The 22156-nt window shown below is 42.1% G+C and overlaps 1 gene segment (V, D, J or C); it reads left to right on the top strand.

Annotated features, from left to right (window-relative positions):
- Positions 1 to 17605: 17605 nt before the first annotated feature.
- On the top strand, positions 17606 to 18841 carry LOC148120175 (T cell receptor alpha variable 8-3-like). The segment is given in 2 exon segments: positions 17606 to 17820; positions 17952 to 18841. Coding segments are annotated over 2 exon segments (420 nt in total).
- The last annotated feature ends 3315 nt before the right edge of the window (positions 18842 to 22156 follow it).

Genomic DNA, 22156 nt, shown 5'->3' with positions numbered 1-22156 from the left:
CACAGTGGCTGCACGAGTTTGCATTCCCACCAACAATGGATGAGTGTTCCCCTCACCCCACATCCTCTCCAGCATAGGCTATCGTTGGTGTTTTTGACTTTAGCTATTCTGACAGGTGTAAGATGGTATCTCAAAGTGGTTTTGATTTGCATTTCCCTGATCGCTAAGGAGGTTGAGCATGACCTTAAGTGTCTTCTGGCCATTCGAAGTTCATCTGTTGTGAATTCTCTGTTAAGTTCAGTACCCCATTTTTTAATTGGGTTAATTAGAGTTTTAGTGCCTAGTTTCTTGAGTTCTTTGTATATTTTGGAGATCAGACCTTTGTCTGATGAGGGGTTGGTGAAGATCTTCTCCCAGTCAGAAGGCAGCCTTTTTGTCCTACTGACAGTGTCCTTTGCTTTACAGAAGCTTCCCAGTTTCAGTAGATCCCATTTATTCATTGTTTCTCTTATTGTCTGTGCTGCTGGGGTCCTACTTAGGAAGAGGCCTCCTGTGCCTAAATCTTGTAGACTACTTCCCACTTTCTCTTCTATCAGGTTCAAAGTGGACGGATTAATGTTGATGTCTTTAATCCATTTGGACTTGATTTTTGTGCATGGTGATAGATATGGATCTACTTTCATTTTTTTACAGGTTGACATCCAGTTATGCCAGCACCATTTGTTAAAGATGCTTTCCTTCTTCCATTGTATACCTTTAGCTCCCTTGTCGAAAATTAGGTGTTCATAAGTTTGTGGGTTAATATCTGGGTCTTCTATTCGATTCCATAGGTCGACTTCTCTGTTCTTATGCCAATACCAAGCTGTTTTCAATACTGTAGCTCTATAATAGAGTTTGAAGTCAGGGATGGTAATGCCTCCAGAAGTTCTTTTATTGTATAAGATTGTTTTGGCTATCCTGGGTTTTTTGTTTTGCCATATAAACTTGATTATTGTTCTCTCAAGGTCTGTGAAGAAGTTTGATGGGATTTGGATGGGGATTGCATTGAATCTATAGATTGCTTTTGGTAGAATTGCCATTTTTACTATGTTGATTCTCCCAATCCAAGAGCAGGGGAGGTCTTTCCATTTTCTGGTATCCTCCTCAATTTCTTTCTTCAAAGACTTAAAGTTTTTGTCAAATAGGTCTTTCACTTCCTTGGTTAGAGTAACCCCAAGATATTTTATGCTATTTGTGGCTATCATGAAAGGTGATGCTTCTCTGATTTCCCTCTCTGCTTCTTTATCCTTTGTGTATAGGAGGGCCACTGATTTTTTGGAGTTGATCTTGTATCCTGCCATGTTACTAAAGGTGTTTATCAGCTGTAGGAGTTCTTTGGTAGAGTTTTTGGGGTCGCTTATGTACACTATCATATCGTCAGCAAATAACTAAAGTTTAACTTCATCCTTTCCAATTCGAATCCCCTTGATCCCCTTATGTTGTCTTATTGCTATTGCTAGAACTTCAAGCACTATATTGAAGAGGTATGGAGAGAGTGGACAGCCTTGTCGCGTTCCTGATTTTAGTGGAAAGGCTTTGAGTTTCTCTCCATTCAGTTTGATGTTAGCTGTCGGCTTGCTGTATATTGCTTTTATTATATTTAGGTATGATCCTTGTATCCCCAGTCTCTCCAACACCTTTATCATGAATGGGTGTTGAATTTTGTCAAATGCTTTTTCAGCATCTAGTGAGATGATCATATGGTTTTTTTCTTTCAGTTTATTTATATGATGGATTACATTGATAGATTTGCGTATGTTGAACCAGTCCTGCATCTCTGGAATGAAGCCGACTTGATCATAATGGATAATTTTTCTAATGTGCTCTTGGATTCAGTTTGCCAGTATTTTATTGAGAATTTTCGCGTCGATGTTCATGAGTGAGATTGGCCTGTAATTCTCTTTCTTGGTTGTGTCTTTGTGTGGTTTTGGTATTATGGTAACTGTAGCTTCATAAAAGGAGTTAGGCAGTGACTCTTCTGTTTCTATATTGTGGAATACGTTAAGGAGTATAGGTATTAGCTCTTCCTGGAAGTTCTGGTAGAATTCTGCATTGAAACCATCTGGTCCTGGGCTTTTTTTGGTAGGGAGATTTTTGATAACAGCTTCTAACTCTTCGCGACTAACAGGTCTATTTAGATTGTTCACCTGTTCTTGGTTCAACTTTGGTATATGGTATTTATCTAAAAAATGTCCATTTCTTTTACATTTTCCAACTTTGTGGCATATAAACTTTCATAGTAAGATCTAATGATTCTCTGACTTTCCTCTGTGTCTGTGGTTATGTCCCCCTTTTCATTTCTGATCTTATTAATTTGCATGTTCTCTCTCTGCCGTTTGATTAACTTGGATAGGGGTTTGTCAATCTTGTTGATTTTCTCCAAGAACCAGCTTTTTGATTCATTGATTCTTTGGATTGTTTTCTCTGTTTCTATTTTGTTGATTTCAGCCCTCAGTTTGATTATTTCCAGTCTTCTAGACCTCCTGGGTGAATCAGCTTCTTTTTTTTCTAGATCTTTCAAGTGTGCTGTTAAGTCTCCAATGTGTGCTTTCTCCGCTTTCTTTAATTGGGCACTTAGTGCTATGAACTTTCCTCTTAGCACTGCTTTCATAGTGTCCCATAGGTTTGAGTATGTTGTGTCTTTGTTTTCATTAAATTCAAGGAAGAGATTAATTTCTTTCTTTATTTCTTCCTTGACCCAGGGGTGATTTAGTAGTTGACTGTTCAGTTTCCATGAGTTTGTTGGCTTCCTGGGGGGAGCATTGTTGTTGAATTCTAATTTTAGTCCATGGTGATCTGACAAGACACAGGTAGTTACTAATATTTTTCTGTATCTGTGGAAGTTTGCTTTGTTACCTAGTATGTGGTCAATTTTCGAGAAGGTTCCATGAGCTGCAGAGAAAAAGGTATATTCTTTCCTATTTGGGTGGAGTGTTCTATAGATGTCTGTTAAGTCCATTTGATTCAATACCTCCAATAGTTCTCTCAATTCTCTGTTTGGTTTCTGTCTGATTGACCTGTCCATTGGTGAGAGAGGAGTGTTGAAGTCTCCTACTATTAGTGTGTGTGGTTTGATGACCGCCTTGAGTTCTAGAAGAGTTTCTTTTACATATGTGGGTGCCTTTATATTGGGAGCATAGATATTCATGATTGAGACTTCCTCCTGATGAATTGTTCCAGTTATGAGTATGAAATGTCCATCTCCATTTCTTCTGATTGATTTTAGTTTGAAGTCGATTTTGTTAGATATTAGAATGGCCACGCCCGCTTGTTTCTTAGGTCCATTTGCTTGGAAAACCTTTTCCCAACCCTTTACTCTGAGTAAGTGTCTGTCTTTGTGGTTGAGGTGTGTTTCTTGTAAACAGCAGAATGTTGGATCCTGTTTTCGTATCCAATCTCTAAGTCTGTGCCTCTTTATAGGTGAATTGAGTCCATTGATATTAAGTGATATTAATGACCAGTGGTTGTTGACTCCGGTCATTTTTTTTTTAAGTAGTAGAGTGTATGTGTTTTTCTTCTTTGATTTGTGCTTGTGAATGGTCGCTAGATGTTCGAGTTATTGTAGATCGTGTTGGGAATGTTGGATTCCTTCGGTAGTGATTTTCCTTCTAATATTCTCTGTAAGGCTGGATTAGTAGCTACGTATTGTTTAAATTTGTTTTTATCCTGGAATATTTTGTTTTCTCCGTTGATAGTGAACAATAGCTTGGCTGGGTATAGTAGTCTGGGTTTGCATCCATGGTCTCTTAGTTTCTGCAGTACCTCTATCCAGGATCTTCTGGCTTTCATGGTTTCCATAGAGAAATCCGGTGTAAGCCTGATAGGTTTACCTTTATAAGTTACTTGACCTTTTTCCTTTGCAGCTCTTAAAATTTTTTCTTTAATATTTATGTTTTGTGTTTTGATTATTATATGACGCGGGGATGTTTTTTTCTGATCCAATCTATTCGGTGTTCTGTATGCTTCTTGAACCTTCATAGGAATATCGTTCTTTAGGTTTGGAAAGTTTTCTTCTATAATTTTGTTGAATATATTTTCTGGGCCTTTGATCTGCAGTTCTTCTCCTTCTTCAATCCCTATTATTCTTAGATTTGGTTTTTTTATTGTGTCCCAGATTTCCTGAATGTTTTGTGAAGAGAATTTGTTGGATTTGCCGTTTTCTCTGACCAGAGCATTTATTTTCTCTATGGTATCTTCAGAATCTGAGATTCGTTCTTCTATCTCTTGTATTCTATTGGTTATGCTTGATTCTGTAGTCTCCGCTCGTTTACCTAGGTTTTCCATATCCAGCCGGTTCTCGTTTTGTGTTTTCTTCATTGCCTCCATTTCAGTTTTCAATTCTTGGACTGTTTCCTTTACTTGTTTGATTGTTTTTTCTTGGTTTCTCAGGGTATCACTCACGGATTTACTTATTTCTTCAAACTTTTTGTTATATTTCACATCCATTTCTATACTCATTTCTTCAAACTTTTTGTTATACTTCTCGACCAGTTCCTTAAGGGAGTTATTCATATCCTGTTTAAGGGACTCTATTGCTTTCATAATGGCACTTTTTTCCACTTCATCTGGGTTAGAGTGTTCAAATCCTTCTGTTGTAGGGTCATTGGGATCTGATATTTTCATGTTGTTTTTCAGATTGTTGGAGGAGGTCTTGCCTTGGCGTCTGCCCATCTCTTCGATCAAATGCTCACTATTGGAACTTCTGGTATCGGGTCAGGTTCCCTTGTTGGGCAGGGAGTTCACTGATAGAATGCCTACCTTTCCCCAAGCAGGGTATTGAACCACAGGCACTGCCTCTTTCCGGGATGCCCCTATAGAGCAGGCCCAGTGTGCAAGGCAGCTGAGCTGGGGAAATTTTATGGGCTCAGTGGGAGGGGAGAAATATAGAAATTTGTACCTGGATGGAAGCTGGGATGGCAGGTGGGAGAGCCTAGCAGGGTGGAAACAGCACTGCAGGCTGACCTGGGAGTCTATGGGGTCGGGGAGAGTCCTAGCTCCCCCTCGCCGGGCCCCTGACGTGGGCCCGAATCAACTCACCACTCCGAAGGCCCTCTGGATGGAAGCTGGGATGGCTGGCGGGGAAGCTAGCAGGGTGGAGCCAGCAGAGCAGGCTGACCTGGGAGTCTATGGGGTCGGGGAGAGTCCTAGCTCCCCCTCGCCGGGCCCCTGTCGTGGGCCCGAATCAACTCACCACTCCGAAGGCCCTCTGGATAGAAGCTGGGATGGCTGGCGGGGAAGCTAGCATGGTGGAGCCAGCAGAGCAGGCTGACCTGGGAGTCTATGGGGTCGGGGAGAGTCCTAGCTCCCCCTCGCTGGGCCCGCGGGGCCCGAATCAACTCACCACTCCGAAGGCCCTCTGGATGGAAGCTGGGATGGCTGGTGGGGAAGCTAGCAGGGTGGAGCCAGCAGAGCAGGCTGACCTGGGAGTCTATGGGGACAGGGAGAGTCCTAGCTCCCCCTCGCTGGGCCCGCGGGGACCCGAATCAGCTCACCACTCCGAAGGCCTTCTGGATAGAAGCTGGGATGGCTGGCGGGGAAGCTAGCAGGGTGGAGCCAGCAGAGCAGGCTGACCTGGGAGTCTATGGGTTCGGGGAGAGTCCTAGCTCCCCCTCGCTGGGCCCGCGGGGCCCGAATCAACTCACCACTCCGAAGGCCCTCTGGATGGAAGCTGGGATGGCTGGCGGGGAAGCTAGCAGGGTGGAGCCAGCAGAGCAGGCTGACCTGGGAGTCTATGGGGTCGGGGAGAATCCTAGCTCCCCCTCGCTGGGCCCGCGGGGACCCGAATCAACTCACCACTCCGAAGGCCCTCTGGATAGAAGCTGGGATGGCTGGCGGGGAAGCTAGCAGGGTGGAGCCAGCAGAGCAGGCTGACCTGGGAGTCTATGGGGTCGGGGAGAGTCCTAGCTCCCCCTCGCTGGGCCCGCGGGGGCCCGAATCAACTCACCACTCCGAAGGCCCTCTGGATGGAAGCTGGGATGGCTGGCGGGGAAGCTAGCAGGGTGGAGCCAGCAGAGCAGGCTGACCTGGGAGTCTATGGGGACAGGGAGAGTCCTAGCTCCCCCTCGCTGGGCCCGCGGGGACCCGAATCAGCTCACCACTCCGAAGGCCTTCTGGATAGAAGCTGGGATGGCTGGCGGGGAAGCTAGCAGGGTGGAGCCAGCAGAGCAGGCTGACCTGGGAGTCTATGGGGTCGGGGAGAGTCCTAGCTCCCCCTCGCTGGGCCCGCGGGGACCCGAATCAACTCACCACTCCGAAGGCCCTCTGGATAGAAGCTGGGATGGCTGGCGGGGAAGCTAGCAGGGTGGAGCCAGCAGAGCAGGCTGACCTGGGAGTCTATGGGGTAGGGGAGAGTCCTAGCTCCCCCTCGCCGGGCCCGCGGGGGCCCGAATCAACTCACCACTCCGAAGGCCCTCTGGATGGAAGCTGGGCCAGGCTCCTTTCTTAAATCAATAACATTTACCAGAAAGTGTGGCTATTCCAGGACTGTCCCAATCCGCATATTTGTCATACTAATAAACTAAAAGATCATTGACTACATAACATTTCCATTCTAGTTCATTTGTAAGTGTGGGATGACTTTACAAAATTAATTTAAAGACCAGTAAAAATTTAGTCTGAACACATGTCTTTGTCTTGATTTAAGCATGTGCATATTCTGCCTATAGGTTCTAGTTAGTGCAGCTATGTTCCTCTTCCCCAGAGAACCTCATACTCCACCCAACCCCAGGGTCATCTCAAAATGCCCTCTCCCCTTGTCCACTATGCTCCACCCAGACTCTCAGCCAGGTCTTGTTTTGGAGGAGCTTAAGGATCAGAAGGCTGGGAGGAGGGAGTCTTCAACAGTCATCCTCACACCACAGCCTAGGAGTTGGTTCCTTGCTTTTTTCTCCAGCAGTCAGACAAACATCATGTGCTCTCTGTCGGGGCTGCTGTGCTCTCTACTGGGGCTGCTGTATACCCAGGTTTGCTATGAGTCTGGCTGTTTACATTCAGGGGACATAGAGGATTCTTCTCAGTACATGGAGGGGTAGGAAAGCAGTTTCAGGGGTCCTGCAAAGCTCCCACCTTCTCAAAGAATATGGGGGAGAGTTTCAGGGCTCTGTGGATACTCAGTGACCTCCACCTGTGTCTCTTTTTCTGTTTCTAATCAGGGGTGAAAGGGCAGCAAGTGAAGCAGAGGCCTGTGTCCTTGGTGCTGCAGGAGGGAGAGAGTGCAGAGCTGCGGTGCAACTTTTCCACCTCTGCAAACCAAGTGCAGTGGTTTTACCAAAGTCCTGGGGGACACCTCATCAGCCTGTTTTACAGTACTTCTCAAACAAAGCAGAGTAGACTGACATCCAAGACAGTAACTAGGAAGTATCAAAGCTCTTTGTACATTTCCTCCTGCCAGACCACAGACTCAGGCACTTATTTCTGTGCTGTGAGAACACTGTGCTCCCCACATACCTGCAGCCAGTACATAAACCTTCAGCTGGCTGGGTGTGGCCCTTCCCAGTCACAAGACACCAGGAAGCCCCATACTATCATTTGCATAATTTAATATTCCTTTTCTACAGCCACTTTTATTCATAGGTTTATTTATTTATTTATTTTTACTTCATTTTATTTTTTTGCCTCTTGAGTTTGGGATTTTGATCTTTATTTTTCTCTTGGAATTTTTGCTGGTTGTGTACTACAGATTTCTAGTTTAGAGTGAGCAGAGGGACAAACAAGAGGGCTGGAGTGTAATAAATATTCAGTTGCAAAGTCCTGGCTCACCAGGAAGCAAACACAAACAGATTGAAAAGCAAAGAAATTGGTTCATCTCAGTTGCGAGTCTCAGACATGTTCAACATGTTCATGTCTGCCTCACAGAAGTGTCCCCAAGGGTAAGTATCACGTGTATGGCAGTGCAGGTGTGTGGGTTCACAGGGGTCCCTGAAATGAAGACTAGAGGCACTTTGAGAATGAACTTAGCTTTTGCAGCTGCAGGGGGCTCGGGCTCTGGGGACTGAAACACTTCCCTTAGTCCTTCCTCATTTTTATTTTTCCCCATGTTTACACTTTAGTTAGTAGATTTCTATATTTCAAAACAAACCGAATGAAGTTTCCAAATGTACAATAACAAATGCAAATACCTGATTCATAAGGTACCACAGTTTTCCATATTTCCTCTGTCCAAGTTTTGCTGAGGTCTTGTATCTGTGGGAAACTCTCAGACAAGATTTGCTGAGAACAACAAAAGCTTCCTGTAACACAAAGGATGGATGAAGGCTACATGCTAACTCTGGAGCCAGGCCAGGTGTGGCCCAGTGGGGGTTTGTGGTTAGTGGAGGTTGCTTGTAATCCCTCTGGCACCAGGTCAGCAGGCCATTCTGCCACAGGTAAGGGTCAATTCAACATGTGTAGCCAGACCTGCCAAAATCTCACATGTGACAACTCAGTAGGACTTGGCAATTAACCTGCATGTCCTTCCAAGTTTTATCATGCTCTTGAGCCATTGTGTGTGTCTAATAGCGGGTCTATCCTGAAAAATGTGTCATGCATGCTTTAGAAATGTGCTCAGTTGCTACACAGGTAAGACAGACACAGTTGCCTTGTGTTGGTGCTCATCCCAGGCTTTCTTGTTATTCTGTTAAGTTGTTATTGAAGGCAAAGTGACTATTCCTCTCCAAAATTCAATTAACTTTTGGCTTTATATGTCTTTGGGTTTTCTGTTGTTGCATATATGTTTATAACTTTAATAATTTCCTAGGAATTTAACATTTTTCTAGTATTAAAGAGTCCCTCTTATTTATTCTGACACTGATTTTCAGTACATTCTGCACAATGACAAACGGCATGCCATAACAATGTATCTTATGTCACTGGGAGCAAAGGGGTCATGATGGGTTTAAAGTGCTTGTTGTAAAAACTTTAAGACCCGAATCCAGATCTCCAGAGCCCATGTAAAAGAGGAATGGTGGTACACGCCTATAACCCAATAGCAGAGGGGAGGGTCAAGACAGGTAGACCCAAAGACTTGCCTGCCAGCCAGGGTAGCTGAAATGGTAAACTCCGGGTTTAATGAGAAACCCTGTCTCAAAAAACAAGGTGAAAAAAGATTGTGGAAAATATTCATGGTTGATCTCCTGTCTCCGTATGTGCATGCACAGATAGGCATGGGCACACACATACAAACAGGGAGGGTGGGAGAAGACTGACACATATCAGCCTACCAACCTCTTCTGCTTCCTGGCAGAGGTGAGCAGGTTTTCTGCCTTGTGTCCCTGACATGACACACTGTCTTACCCAAGACCCAACAGCAATAAAACTGATCTGTCATAGACCAAATTTTCTTAACTGTGAACCAAAATAAGCTTTCTCTACTCAAGTTTGATTACACAAGATATCTTCTTACCATGACTAAAACTGTCACAGAAAGCCGTCAAAATAAAGAATTCACAATATCAAAACACGGTTTGATTTTGTCTCCTCCCTCCACAATTCTAACATGAATCCAATGAAACAAGGCTATATTCAAGAGGATAAGTAATTTATAGATTTGAATTATCAATAGATAAAACATTTCCTTCCTCAAAAATCTTTCCTCCTTTCTAAAATCCTTCTTTACATTCCCAAAGCACTGGGTAATGGATTGGATGGTACCCGTATTGGAAAGGTAGACCCAGGAAGTAAGTACCAGAAAGACCTGAATGACAGGCAGAGTATCTTGAAGTTTATTTCTCTCCCTCAAGAAACATTTTCTGGAGCCTTAGCTGCAGTTCTGGGCATGAGACTGCTGATGCCTGGGGCAGCAAAACTCTGCTGTTGGGTTGAGCCTGGCAGAGATGTGGCACTTTTATTTGCACAACTGTGTGCAGACATATACAAACTCACCAGTGCAGTAGTACCAGAGTGTGATCAGTAGAGTAAATAACGCTGCATAACTGTGTGCAGACGTATGCAAACTCACCAGGGTGGTAGTACCAGAGTGTGATCAGTAGAATAAATAAAGGAAGCTTAACTTAAGGAGTCAACTACTTCTGATTCATTTTCTGTTTATGGTAAATCATGCTGTGAACAGCTGATCATACATTGGTGATAAAATACAGAGTCATATGGATGGCCTCACTGAGAGTTGTCGGCAAATTTCTATAACTAGACTCACAGGTATTCACAAAAAAATCAAAAGATAGTAGTATACACAAATGCTTTTTATGTTAAATTTCATTTAATTATTTATATTATTTGAAACTTAATGCATGTGTACAATTTATTTTGCTCACAACCCCCTCACTCCCTCTCTCCTCCTTCCAATTGCCATCAGGGCTTTTCAATACAAGACTCTCCCATCTTAGGATGTTTTTAAATAACTCACTGAGTCCAGTCAATACCACTTATACTTGCATGGGTGTGTAGTAGCCACCTCCCCACAAAGAACAGCCACTCTCCTTTTCTTGGGTATCATTAGCTGCCAATAGCTCCTCAACAAGTCTAGTGCAAGTAGCCACATCTCCTGCAAGTCCATGTGTGCAACAGTCATATCACATCCAGAGGACAGCGTGTTACCACCAGCGTCTGTTCCTACATTCTTTCTGTCCCCTCCCCTCATAATGCTCCTTGAGTCTTCAAAGGGGAAGGATTGATACAGAATTCCAAACTGCAGCTGATCACTTACAGTCCCTTATTCAGCATTATTCAGTTAATGTCTCTACCTTAACTGGCTGCAGTAAGAAGTTTCTCCAAATGAAGCTGGGAGCAGCAAAAATCTGTGATTGGAAATATTAATATTTAGAAGGTAGTTTGATAACCTCAACGTTTAGCAAAACAATATCAATGGGTTCTTTCTTGTGCCTATGACCTTCCTAGTCATGCCTTTTGGGTATTATTAAAGAACCAGGCATGAATTCTGCCCTGTGGAGCAGGCTTTGAATTCAATCAAGAGAGAAATTTGTAGTCCCCATAAATCAGAGCATCAGTGGGCACATCATTCTTGATAGTCAGTTTTCTTAGTCAGTGTTCTAGTGCTACGAAGAGACACCATGGCTATGGCAATTCACTTCAGTACTGTTTAAAAGTGGTAAATGCAGTGATTCGATGGGATGTAAAGTAGCAGCTTGTTCATACAGTAGAAATAAAGTAGCTATGACAAGCAGAAAAGAAGGCGGGTCTGAACATATTTTAATAGAAAAGAACCTTAGAAGTAAAATGTTGAGATTAAACACAGATGATTCACATGCAGTTAGAGAAGGAGTGTCTCACATGTGCATGCCAGACTTCATAAGAACCGGGCAGGGAAAGGAAGCAGAGAAAAGCAAACAAACTGATTCCGGCTTGATTTCCATTGGTTTGTTAGGGTCTTAAATTGATCCAATTCTAACAATATTTTTATTCTTTATAACAGAAAACCATCTGTGTTTCCTGTTTGTTCCAACAGAATCCAGAGTGGTCCAGAAAGTAACTCAACTCCCACCAGACACATCCAGGCAAGAAGGGGATACGGTGACATGGGGTTGCTCATAGGAAACAAAACAAATCAGTGTCCATGTGATAATCTTGGTACAAGGACTTTCCCAGAGGAGAGATTGTTTTCCTTATTTGCTGGAGTTTTTATGACCAGAGCACTAGAATAGCCATTCCTCAGACTACTTCCAGGAAGCAACTAAAGCTGTCAGCCTCACAGGTGATCTCAGCCTTACAGCTGCAGGATCCACTGAAGTACTCAGCGCTGTCTGGGAACTGACTCACTGTGCTTAGCCCATAGTGTGAACTGAACAAACATCAGGTGCTGCCTAAGAAAAAGCCTCTTGCTGTAAGAGTCAGATGAGAGACACACCGGCAGGCACCACAAGGAATGTAGCAGCTGTGACAATGTGGCCTCTGGTATGGATCTGATGACAGAATTTTTATTTAGTTCCAATATGAGTTTCTAATGTTTTACAGAGGAAACAGAGAGATAATGAGAATTATTTACCTTAGAATAATTTGGCTACTGAAATTTGAGTTGCTCCAAAGACTGGTCAAACAAAAATAACTTTGAAATTTGGGGTAGTCCTGTGTTTTAAAAGCCTGCCTGAGGACAGGTGGGCCCTGTGTCAGCTCAGTGACATTCCTGACCAGCAAGGGGCATTGACTTCTAGCAGACAGCCATCAGAGGGGTGAGTTTGCTTCTGGCCAGCGGCAGGAGCCCAGCGAGGAAGAGTTCAGGCTTTCCCCGACCCCCTAGAATCTCAGGGCACCCTGCAGTGGTGGCTCCACCCTGCTAAGCTCTCCCGCCTACCATCCCAGCTTCCATCCAGGAACACCTTCCTATATTTCTCCCTTCCCCCTGGGGCCATAAAATTTCCCCAGCTCAGCTGCCTTGCGCGGGCTGTAGGCGCATCCCGGCAGGAGGAAGCTCCTGTGTTTTAAAAGCCTGCCTGAGGACAGGTGGGCCCTGTGTCAGCTCAGCAACATTTCTGACCAGCAAGGGGCACTGACTGCGAGCAGACAGCCATTGGAGGGGGGGCATAAAATTTCCCCAGCTCAGTTGTCTTGCGCACTGGGCCTGGTCTGTAGGTGAAACCTGGAAGGAGGGAGTGCCTGTGTTTCAATAGCCTACCTGAGGAAAGGTAGGCCTTCTGTCAGTGAAGTCCCTGCCCAACAAGGGAACCTGACCCGGTACCAAAAGATCCAATAGAAAGCATTTGAAGGAAAAGACGGACAGACACCAAGGCAAGACCTCTTCCAACAATCTGAAAAACAACACGAAAACACCAGATCCCAACGACCCTACAATAGAAGGACTTGAACACTTTAATCCAGAAGAAGTGGAAAAAAGTGCCATTAAGAAATCATTAGAGTCCCTTAAACAAGAAATGAATAACTCCCTTAAAGAATTGGATGAGAAGTATAACAAAAAGTTTGAAGAAATGAGTAAATCCGTGAATGATACCCTGGGAAACCAAGAAAAAACAATCAAACAGGTAAAGGAAACAGTTCAAGAATTGAAAACTGAAATGGAGGCAATGAAGAAAACACAAATTGAGAACTGGCTGGATATGGAAAACCTAGGTAAAAGAATGGAGACTACAAAATCAAGCATAACCAATAGAATACAAGAGATAGACGAATGAATCTCAGATTCTGAAGATACCATAGAGAAAATAAATGCTCTGATCAAAGAAAATGGCAAATCCAACAAATTCTCTTCACAAAACATTCAAGAAATCTGGGACACGATAAAAAAAAAACTAAATCTAAGAATAATAGAGATTGAAGAAGGAGAAGAATTGCAGATCAAAGACTCAGAAAATATATTCAACAAAATTATAGAAGAAAACTTTCCCAACCTAAAGAATGACATTCCTATGAAGGTTCAAGAAGCATACAGAACACCAAATAGACTGGATCAAAAAAAAATCCCTTCGCCATATAATAATCAAAACACAAAACACAGATTAAAGAAAAAATATTAAGAGCTACAAAGGAAAAAGGTTAAGTAACTTATAAAAGTAAACCTATTAGGCATATACCAGACTTCTCTATGGAAACCATGAAAGCCAGAAGGTCCTGGATAGAGGTACTGCAGAAACTAAGAGACCATGGATGGAAACCCAGACTACTATACCCAGCCAAGCTATCATTCACTATCAACGGAGAAAACAAAACTTTCCAGGATAAAAATATATTTGAACAATTCGTAGCCACAAATCCAGCCTTACAGAAAGTAATAGAAGGAAAATTGCAACCCAAGGAATCCAACATTGTCATCACTGCCTACAATAACCCAGACATCTAGTGACCCTTCACAACCACAACTCAAAGAAGAGAAACACACAAACTCCACTACACACACACACACACAAAAAAAAAATAATAACCAGAATCAACACCCACTGGTCATTAATATCACTTAATATTAATGGACTCAATTCACCTATAAAAAGGCTATGGATATATAACTGGATATGAAAACAGGATCCAACATTCTGCTGTTTACAAGAAACACACTTCAACCACAAAGATAGACATCTACTCAGAGTAAAGGGTTGGGAAAAGGTTTTCCAAGCAAACAGACCTAAGAAACAAACGGAGCATCTGTGGCATCGTCCTGCATTCCTGCACAAGGAAGTATCTGGAACCTGACGGACAGATTAAGAAACGGTTCCCAGCAGGCCTTCTGTTCATCGCCTCTGTACAACTTCGCCCAAACATGACGTTTTGGTCTGTTTTGCTTCTGTGGGAATCGGACTATAGCACCACGCTAGGGGAAAGGAAGGAAGTAGATCTTCACTGAAGCACTCAGCCGACGTCCATTGTGACTTTACGCTGACTTTTCTGCCCTCTAGTGGTCATAGGTTAAACTGATTTGAAGCCTGGTGTGATAGGCGCTGTGTTTGGAGAAACTGCAGTTTTCTGGGACAGACAGCAACAGGAGAAGGCTCAAAGGGATAGGCAGGCTGATGACATAGTGCCCTGTTACATGGTGAATTTTGGTGGAAAGAAGTGGTATGTCCTGCAAATAAGTCTTAGCAGGATTCCGCAAGGCAGAAAACATGTTTGGGTTTGTCTTTGGTTCTCTCTCTCTCTCTCTCTCTCTCTCTCTCTCTCTCTCTCTCTCTCTCCCACTTCTTCCCTTACTCTCTCTCTTCTTCACCTTTTCTCTGTTAATAATTTATGCCTATTGTTCTTCCTGTTGTAAAAATATCCTTATAAATGGAAGCAAGAGTAACTGTGGATAGAGAAAAATAAGCAACTGTAGGGAGCGCTGTATAATACACCTTCTAACAGGCACACAGATTATAGTACGGCTCCAGACCTTAGCACAAGTATTACAGAATTATAGTATTTAAAGGCATCATTTTTTAAAAAAGTGATACTTTTTTGATATATTATTCACACAATTTATGCACTCACAGTATAATATTCCTTTCTAAAACTTTCAGAATTACATCTACACATATCCATGTTGTATAGTTAAATACACACACACACACACATGAAATGTGTAATGATCAAATAGTGAAAATAAACACTTGTAACTCCTCAGCATTTTATCATCTCTTTGGACTGCAGTCTGCAGTGTCTTGTCTTCTAATCTTGAGATGTTTCATGAGCCCTGCAAGCTGTAGGCAGCTCCTGCAGAGCATCAGAACCAGTCCTTCCTATTTACTGTTTTCTGACACCTGTTATCTCACCACTTCAACCCTCCCCCTCCCCAGTCTCAAATAAACACGGTTCTATTGAGTTATTCTGAAATCAGATTTTAGCACCTCCAAATAATGAAAAATAACCAATTTTTGCCTTTTTGTGTCTGGTTATTTCACATACTGTGACCCCCAAATTCAATTCATATTGGTACAAATGACAGGATTCATTCACTCTTTCTTTTTAAAAATTTTTTATTTTTTAATAAAATAAAACATTTTTAATTTTTATTTTTCCATTCAAAAATTTACACTTCCTCCCCTCTGGTACAGGATCAGGGCCACTTGCTGGCCAGGGACCTCGCAGACAAAAGGGCGGACTTGCTGGGTGCAGGCTCAGCGGGACAAAGAAACTCCTGTGCAGTTGCACTCACCACTTTGTCCCCAGACCCTCAGCCCCGAAGCAGGCTAAGTTGGGGGATTCTATAACCCGGCAGATGGAAAGGGGTGCTTGGGGGCAAGCTGGGATGGGTTAGGAAGAGAAAGGCAGTAGCCGGGGAGAGAAGCCCCAGGCGAATGGCCAGAAAGTTAGGGGAACAGAGGGTGCCTGTGCTCCCTTTCCGGGGGTCCAGCCGGTCGGTCGGGCACCCACTCACCCCTACGGATGAATCTTCTGGTCTCATTCACTCTTTCTATGGATTAATAATGTTCCATTTTGTGTATCTACCAAAATTTATTTACCCATTAATGCATCAAGGGGCACCTTGGCTGTGTCCATTTCTTGGCTGTTGTGAAGAGCACCACATATCCCTGTCCGTGCGGATTTGGTATATTTTATCTCCCCAGAATGTGTGCTCAGTGGTTGGGTTCCTAGATCATGCTTCTCTCCTCCCATGGCTCACTGCACTCTGTCCTTCTCAAAATGTGTTTTCCTTTGTCTTGAGTATTCGTCCCACTTAGATTTTCCTCCCTTCTCTTCTTCATTTCATAACTTTGTATGTTTAGTAGTACAAATCACTCCACTATAAAAGATAAATTAGCAAAATTATAAGCATTAGGAAATGGAAATGAGTTCTTAACAGCTTTAGAAATAATACTGGTAAGCTCAAAGACTTGCTTGTATATTTAGGAAAATAAATTATTTCATTCCCCAAAGCACCTAAAAAATAATTAATCACTCCTGATTTAAAAAAAAAAATCACTATCTTTAGGCTCTAGTTTGGAGTTTTCTCAACTCTAAGCAGAGTCCTATCTGTCTGATATTTTATGATCCTTCACCAATTATTTTGCTCTTTCTTCATTGTTTCCTTAATAAATATCAGTGTATCTTTTAATTAAATACAGTAGTGTATTCTCATGCTCTGACTATCATTTCCTTCCTAGGAGATACTGTCTGCTGAAACAAGCCTTTGACTGACAGTTTTGTCTTGACTGTCGTACTAGTGGTTCTGTTCTCCTCTGGGACTCTAGTACTGGTGGTTCTGTCCTCCTCCTCCCTGAATCTGGTACTGGTGGCTTTGTCCTGCTCCTCCATGACTCTGGTATCAATAGTTTTGCCTTTCTCCCAAAGATCTTCATTTGGAAACACTTGCCAGGGCTTCCCCATTCAACTGCTGTTTAAAAGCAAATTCTTTTAAAATTAATTTAATTTTAAAATTAAATTAATTAATTCTAAGTAAAATTAATTTACTTAGAACCTTACACAGAAGGCAATTAATCCTGTTCCCTTTGTCCGTCACATCAGTAGGCTTCTCCTCCTGTGCAGAGAGATTATCTCATGATTTTTACCAAGGTTAGCTTCACTGTCGACATTACTTCTTTTCTCACTCTTAAGACATGCAATAGAAAGAAATAACAGTAGTGCCATTTTAGGAAATGAATTGGGAGAAGAACTGGGAGAGAGCCCGAATACCCACGTGTGCATACAAAGACTATTTAGCCCATAAAGGCTCGTTTTCCCATCTGTTGTATCAGGACAACTGACGCTGCGAGAGAGGCGGTAATAGACATGCGCAGTCATCAGTCGGTGCTGATGGAGCTTCTTGGTCACAGTCATGAGAGAAACTCCAGACCTGTTGTTTACTGTGACACAGACTTCCTTCCGTTCTTCAGCTTCCCCGTTTATAAAATGGGAATAATAACATTCTCTAGCTCATAAGATTAAATACTACTACTTAATACTTAATTCATAAAGTTCAATTATCTTATTAATTTTCGCTAGATTTTACTGCTTAAGAAAACAAACCCTCTGGGCTGTGGTGGCACATGTCTTTAATGCCAGCACTTGGGAGGCAAAGGCAAGTGGATCTCTGTGAGTTTGAGGCCAGACCGGTCTACAAGAGCTAGATCCAGGACAGCCTTCAAAGCTACAGAGAAACCCTGTCTCGAAAGACCAAAATGAAAAAAAAAAAAATAAGACAATTTATTTCCACTTTTTATTTCCACTTTTGGCCTCCAGAGGGCAGCAATGTTGCATAGACTGAAGGTCGACACTGAACACTATCTTGGGTGAGAGTCTTTTTATCTCACAGCTCTCAGAGGTGCAGTTGTGAGGAGAAAGGGCGCTACAGCAGTCGTTAACAAGGGAACATCTCTCGATTAATAGTCTCCAGGCCTTGACCACAAGAGCTCTTCAACCCATGTTCTACTCATTCTTGCTCAAGGGGATTTTGCAGAATACATCTTCCTGACTTCTCCTGCCTAGCCATGTTCCCACTGACCATTCTGCTGCTGAGCATGTTCCTCTCATTGAGTAAGTATTATTTCATTCCCTGCCTTGTTTCCACGAAAGGAACATTTTTCTAGCCAGGATCTACACAAGGGGCATACTCCCCTTACAGGTGGGTCTGTCCTGGTCTTACTGATGCTGCTTTGGTGTTTCAGGAGGAAACAGAGCCCAGTCAGTGGTCCAGCCTGATGCTCACCTCACCGTCTCTGAAGGAGCCTCACTAGAGCTCAAATGCAGCTATTCTTATGGTGCAACACCCTACCTCTTTTGGTACGTCCAGTATCCTGGCCAGAGCCTCCAGCTTCTCCTCAAATACGTCGCAAGAGACACTCTCATTAAAGGCATCAATGGCTTTCAGGCAGAGTTTGGAAAAAATAACTCCTCCTTCAACCTGAGGAAAAACCCAGCCCACTGGAGCGACTCGGCCAAGTACTTCTGTGCTTTGAGTGACACAGCGCCTGAGGCTGCAGGGGGAGCTCAGCGCAAACCTCCGGAGACTTTCTGTGACTTGAAAGCACACCATGAATGATTCATACCAACGTCACTAGTAATGAAAATGGAGGATCAGGGATGAGGAGAATGTTTGACTCCTAAAAGTAAACAGAAATTTAGTGTATTTCTTATTTTACTATGGAGTCGTACCTCAGGTGGATGCTCTTCTGCATGGAGACAATGCATGCTAGGAACACTGCACTCAAGACCACAGTAAAGTGTGACAGGCTTGATGTCCTGACTTCTCCCAGCCCCCTACCAAATGCTCCTTAGATCACCAACATTTGTGTTTCAACTGTAGTAACAATAGTATTTTTGGCTATAGCATGAGTTATCAGAGATTTCACCCCTCACATATAATTCACTGAGAAATCAGTTTGACCCTACCTTAAAAAACTGATGTACTCTTCAGCCACCACTGCCTTCTTGATCAACCTTTGGTGGATTTCTAAATGTTTTTGCTTCATGTTCTACTACAGTCTATTCTGAATGCAACAACCAATGAGATTCCTTCCAATAGTGTCTTGCTTTTCACAGAATAAAATCAAAGTCCTCATAGTAGTCTGGTGTAGTCCCTGCAGTAGACAAAATCATGCCCCATTATATTTTAAAGGCTTCTTGAAAAAATGTCAATCCTCATTTCTAAAGGCAAATGAAAATATGTAGGCAGTCCCTCCATATATTTCTTTTGTTTTTCAGGTGACTGCTCTGTTTGTTTTTCCTTTTCATTGTTGTTGTTTGGGTAATTTTTTATTTCTACAGAGGATATAGATTATATTTATCTATTTTTGAAACTTTCAAAGGATTAATAAATCATTTACTTACAAAGATAACTTATTACTTCTATTATTTTATTTTACATAGTATGTAAATCATATCTATTTAAATATTTATATTAATTAAATTGAATTAGTATATTTAAAAAAAAAGAAAGAAACTACAGTAAACTATGGCCATTTTCAAATGGTGGGAATTTATCCTCAGACTTCTAAAATAAACAGTTTCACAAATATCCTGCTATGTCTTTTTCTCTTGCTTCCTTCTTGCCTGTGATTTCTTCCTCCCTGATATGGTCCTGTCTGAATCTATGACACACCCACAACCTATACATGTGCAATTGACAGCAAGACACATCTGCTCCTGGCAACACCTGTTACTTCAAGAGGAAGAGGGGCATCAAAGAGGCTTCTTATGGAGTTTGCTAGCCATTTGGGCAAGAAACTGCTCTTGCCTGGACTCCTTAACTGGACATTGAGAACCCACAGAGAAATGACTGCTGAACTTGCCTAAAGGTGAGATGATCCTTTGGTGTTCCTGATTCATGAAAGAGTCTGCAAGACATTCCTTAGGACACAGAAGAAAGTGACTGGCAAACTGCCAATATAGGCAGAACTGTCTTTGAAATTTCCTGCTTCATGGAAAAGTCTGTTGGGTACTATGGGCCTATAGGCTGAAGATGAATGCCCCAATGGTACAGAAGAACTTTGGGTGACTAGACAGGCAGTGAGATGTCTCTGTCAATTCTAGAGTTTTGAAAGTTGGTTACAATGCACTTCCTGTTTACTTAGGTAATATTATATCCTCTGGAGTTTTTGATGAAGTTGAAGAATTGATAGTAATAGTTTTCCTTAGTTATGATAAAAGAAAATAGATATAAATAATGTAACTGCAATGCTTGCTAGATACCTGTTATATGTAAGTTTACTATGTTAAAGCCTTCCTTTTAGTTTAAACAGAGAAGGGGAAATGGTGTGGGAAGTGCTTCTATCTATGTGTTGATTTCATTAGTTAAAAAAGGAACTGCTTTGGGCCTATAGCAGAGCTGTAAAGGAACAGAGCTAGACAGAGAAAACTAAACAGAATGCTGGAAAGAAGAGGTGAAGAAAGATGTCATAGAGCCACTGGAGAAAGATGGTGGGAATTTCACCTGGTAAGCCACTGTCACGTGGCAATATACAGATTAATAGAAATGGGTTAAACTAAGATGTAACGGTTAGCCAATAAGAAGTTAGAGCTAACGGGCAAGCAGTGTTTTAATTAATACAGTTTCTGTGTGATTATTTTGGTTCTGGGCAGCCGGAATGAACAAGCAGCCTTCTTCGACACATGTGCACACATACATACACATGCGCACACACACATATCTATTTCCCATATGAGAAAAATCCTAGAGTGTCTGTCTTTCTGAATTTGGCTTGTTCTTAGTATAACAACTCCCAGGAGTGAGGAAGAAGGCTGGCAAGAGATAGGCAGGCGAATGGGAGCATGCAGTGGAACAGGAGTGTGAATAAGAACAAAATACAATGATGTGTGTGCTTGAAAATACCATTGTTACATAGCAAGAGCCCATGCTTTCTATCCGAACTATAAATAAACAAAATGAATATCATAATTTTTAAAAGAAATCATAAAGGCAGCTCCTAGCTGAGGGGAGAGGCTATCCAAGGAGATTGGAACCTTAAAAATGAAGAGGGAGTGGCAGAAACAGCAAATGCAGTAAAACACAAAAACTTCCCTTTGTAACATGGGCATATTAACATACAATGATGCACAAAACTGCCCATATTTAATACACAATTTGATGAGTTTGAACACACATACACACCCTTGAAGCCATTTTCACAGTATTATTTTGGGGACTTAATTGCTGATGTTGTTGCCATTTCTAAACATCTCACATGCAGTCTGCTGCTTGGGACTTAAGTTCATGTTGGATGGTATGTTGCTGACTCAGCATTTGGCTGCTCATTCTCTAGAGCCGACTCAGGCAAAACTGAAATATTGTAAACATTGCATGGTAAGTTCCCACTTGTCCCTCTCTATCCCCCCCTTGGAAAGTACTATTCTATTTTGTGTCCATAAATATGACTGTTTTTAGATGTTCATGTCAGTGGACTCAATAAGGATTTGCTCTACTCTGACTGACTTATTTCATTTAATATAACACCATCTATATCCATCCACTTCATCACAAATACCAGAATGCAAAAGACACCATCATTCTGGCAAAGTACAGGCTAAAATATGGGGAAAGATCTTTACACATACATTTAATAGGAGCAGAGTATTTAACATATATAAAGAACAACAACAAACCCTGAATATCAAGAAAACAATTAACCAAATAAAATCTGGACACAGCACTAATAGAGAGCTCTCATGAGATGAAACACAAATGGCTGAGAAGCACAAAGAAATGTTCAGTAGCCTTGGTCATCAGGGACCATCACAAGTTCTTTGAGAATTCATCTTGTACAAGACAGAATGTTCATGATGATGGCTCGTGCTGGTGAGGATGTGGGGTAAGAGACACTCAAACTTACACAGCTTCTATAGAAGTCATTGCAGCCATCCCTCAGGAGGCTGGAAAAAGATCTGTCTCAAGATCCAGCTATCTTGGGCATATACTCAAAAGATGCTTCATTATAATGTGTGTGTGTGTGTGTGTGTGTGTGTGTGTGTGTGTGTGTGTGTGTGTTTCGTCATCCATGTCATTTTGTTCTTGGGCATGTATTCAAAAGACACTTCATTCTAATATATAGACACTTGTTCATCCATGTTCATTCTGCTCTTGGGCATGTACTCAAAAGATACTTCATTTAAATATATAGATACTTACTCATCCATGTTCATTGATTTTTTGTTCATAATAAACAGGAACTAGATGCAGCCTAGATGTCCATCAGCTGATGAATGGATAATTTAAAAAAGGAACATTTGCACAATAGAATGCAATTTGGCTCTTAAAAAATTAGATTATGAAATCCACATGGAAATGGATGGAGTTAGAACAGAATCATCTATAATGAAGTAGTCCAGACTCCAAAAGACAAATGTTGTATGCTTTCTCTTATATGTAGATATTAGC

Source organism: Myodes glareolus, chromosome 12 (genome assembly GCF_982192425.1).
Source record: "Myodes glareolus chromosome 12, mMyoGla1.1, whole genome shotgun sequence".
NCBI lineage: Eukaryota > Metazoa > Chordata > Mammalia > Rodentia > Cricetidae > Myodes > Myodes glareolus.
The sequence above is the reverse complement of the archived record's forward strand: the minus strand, read 5'-3'. Positions and strand labels throughout refer to the sequence as shown.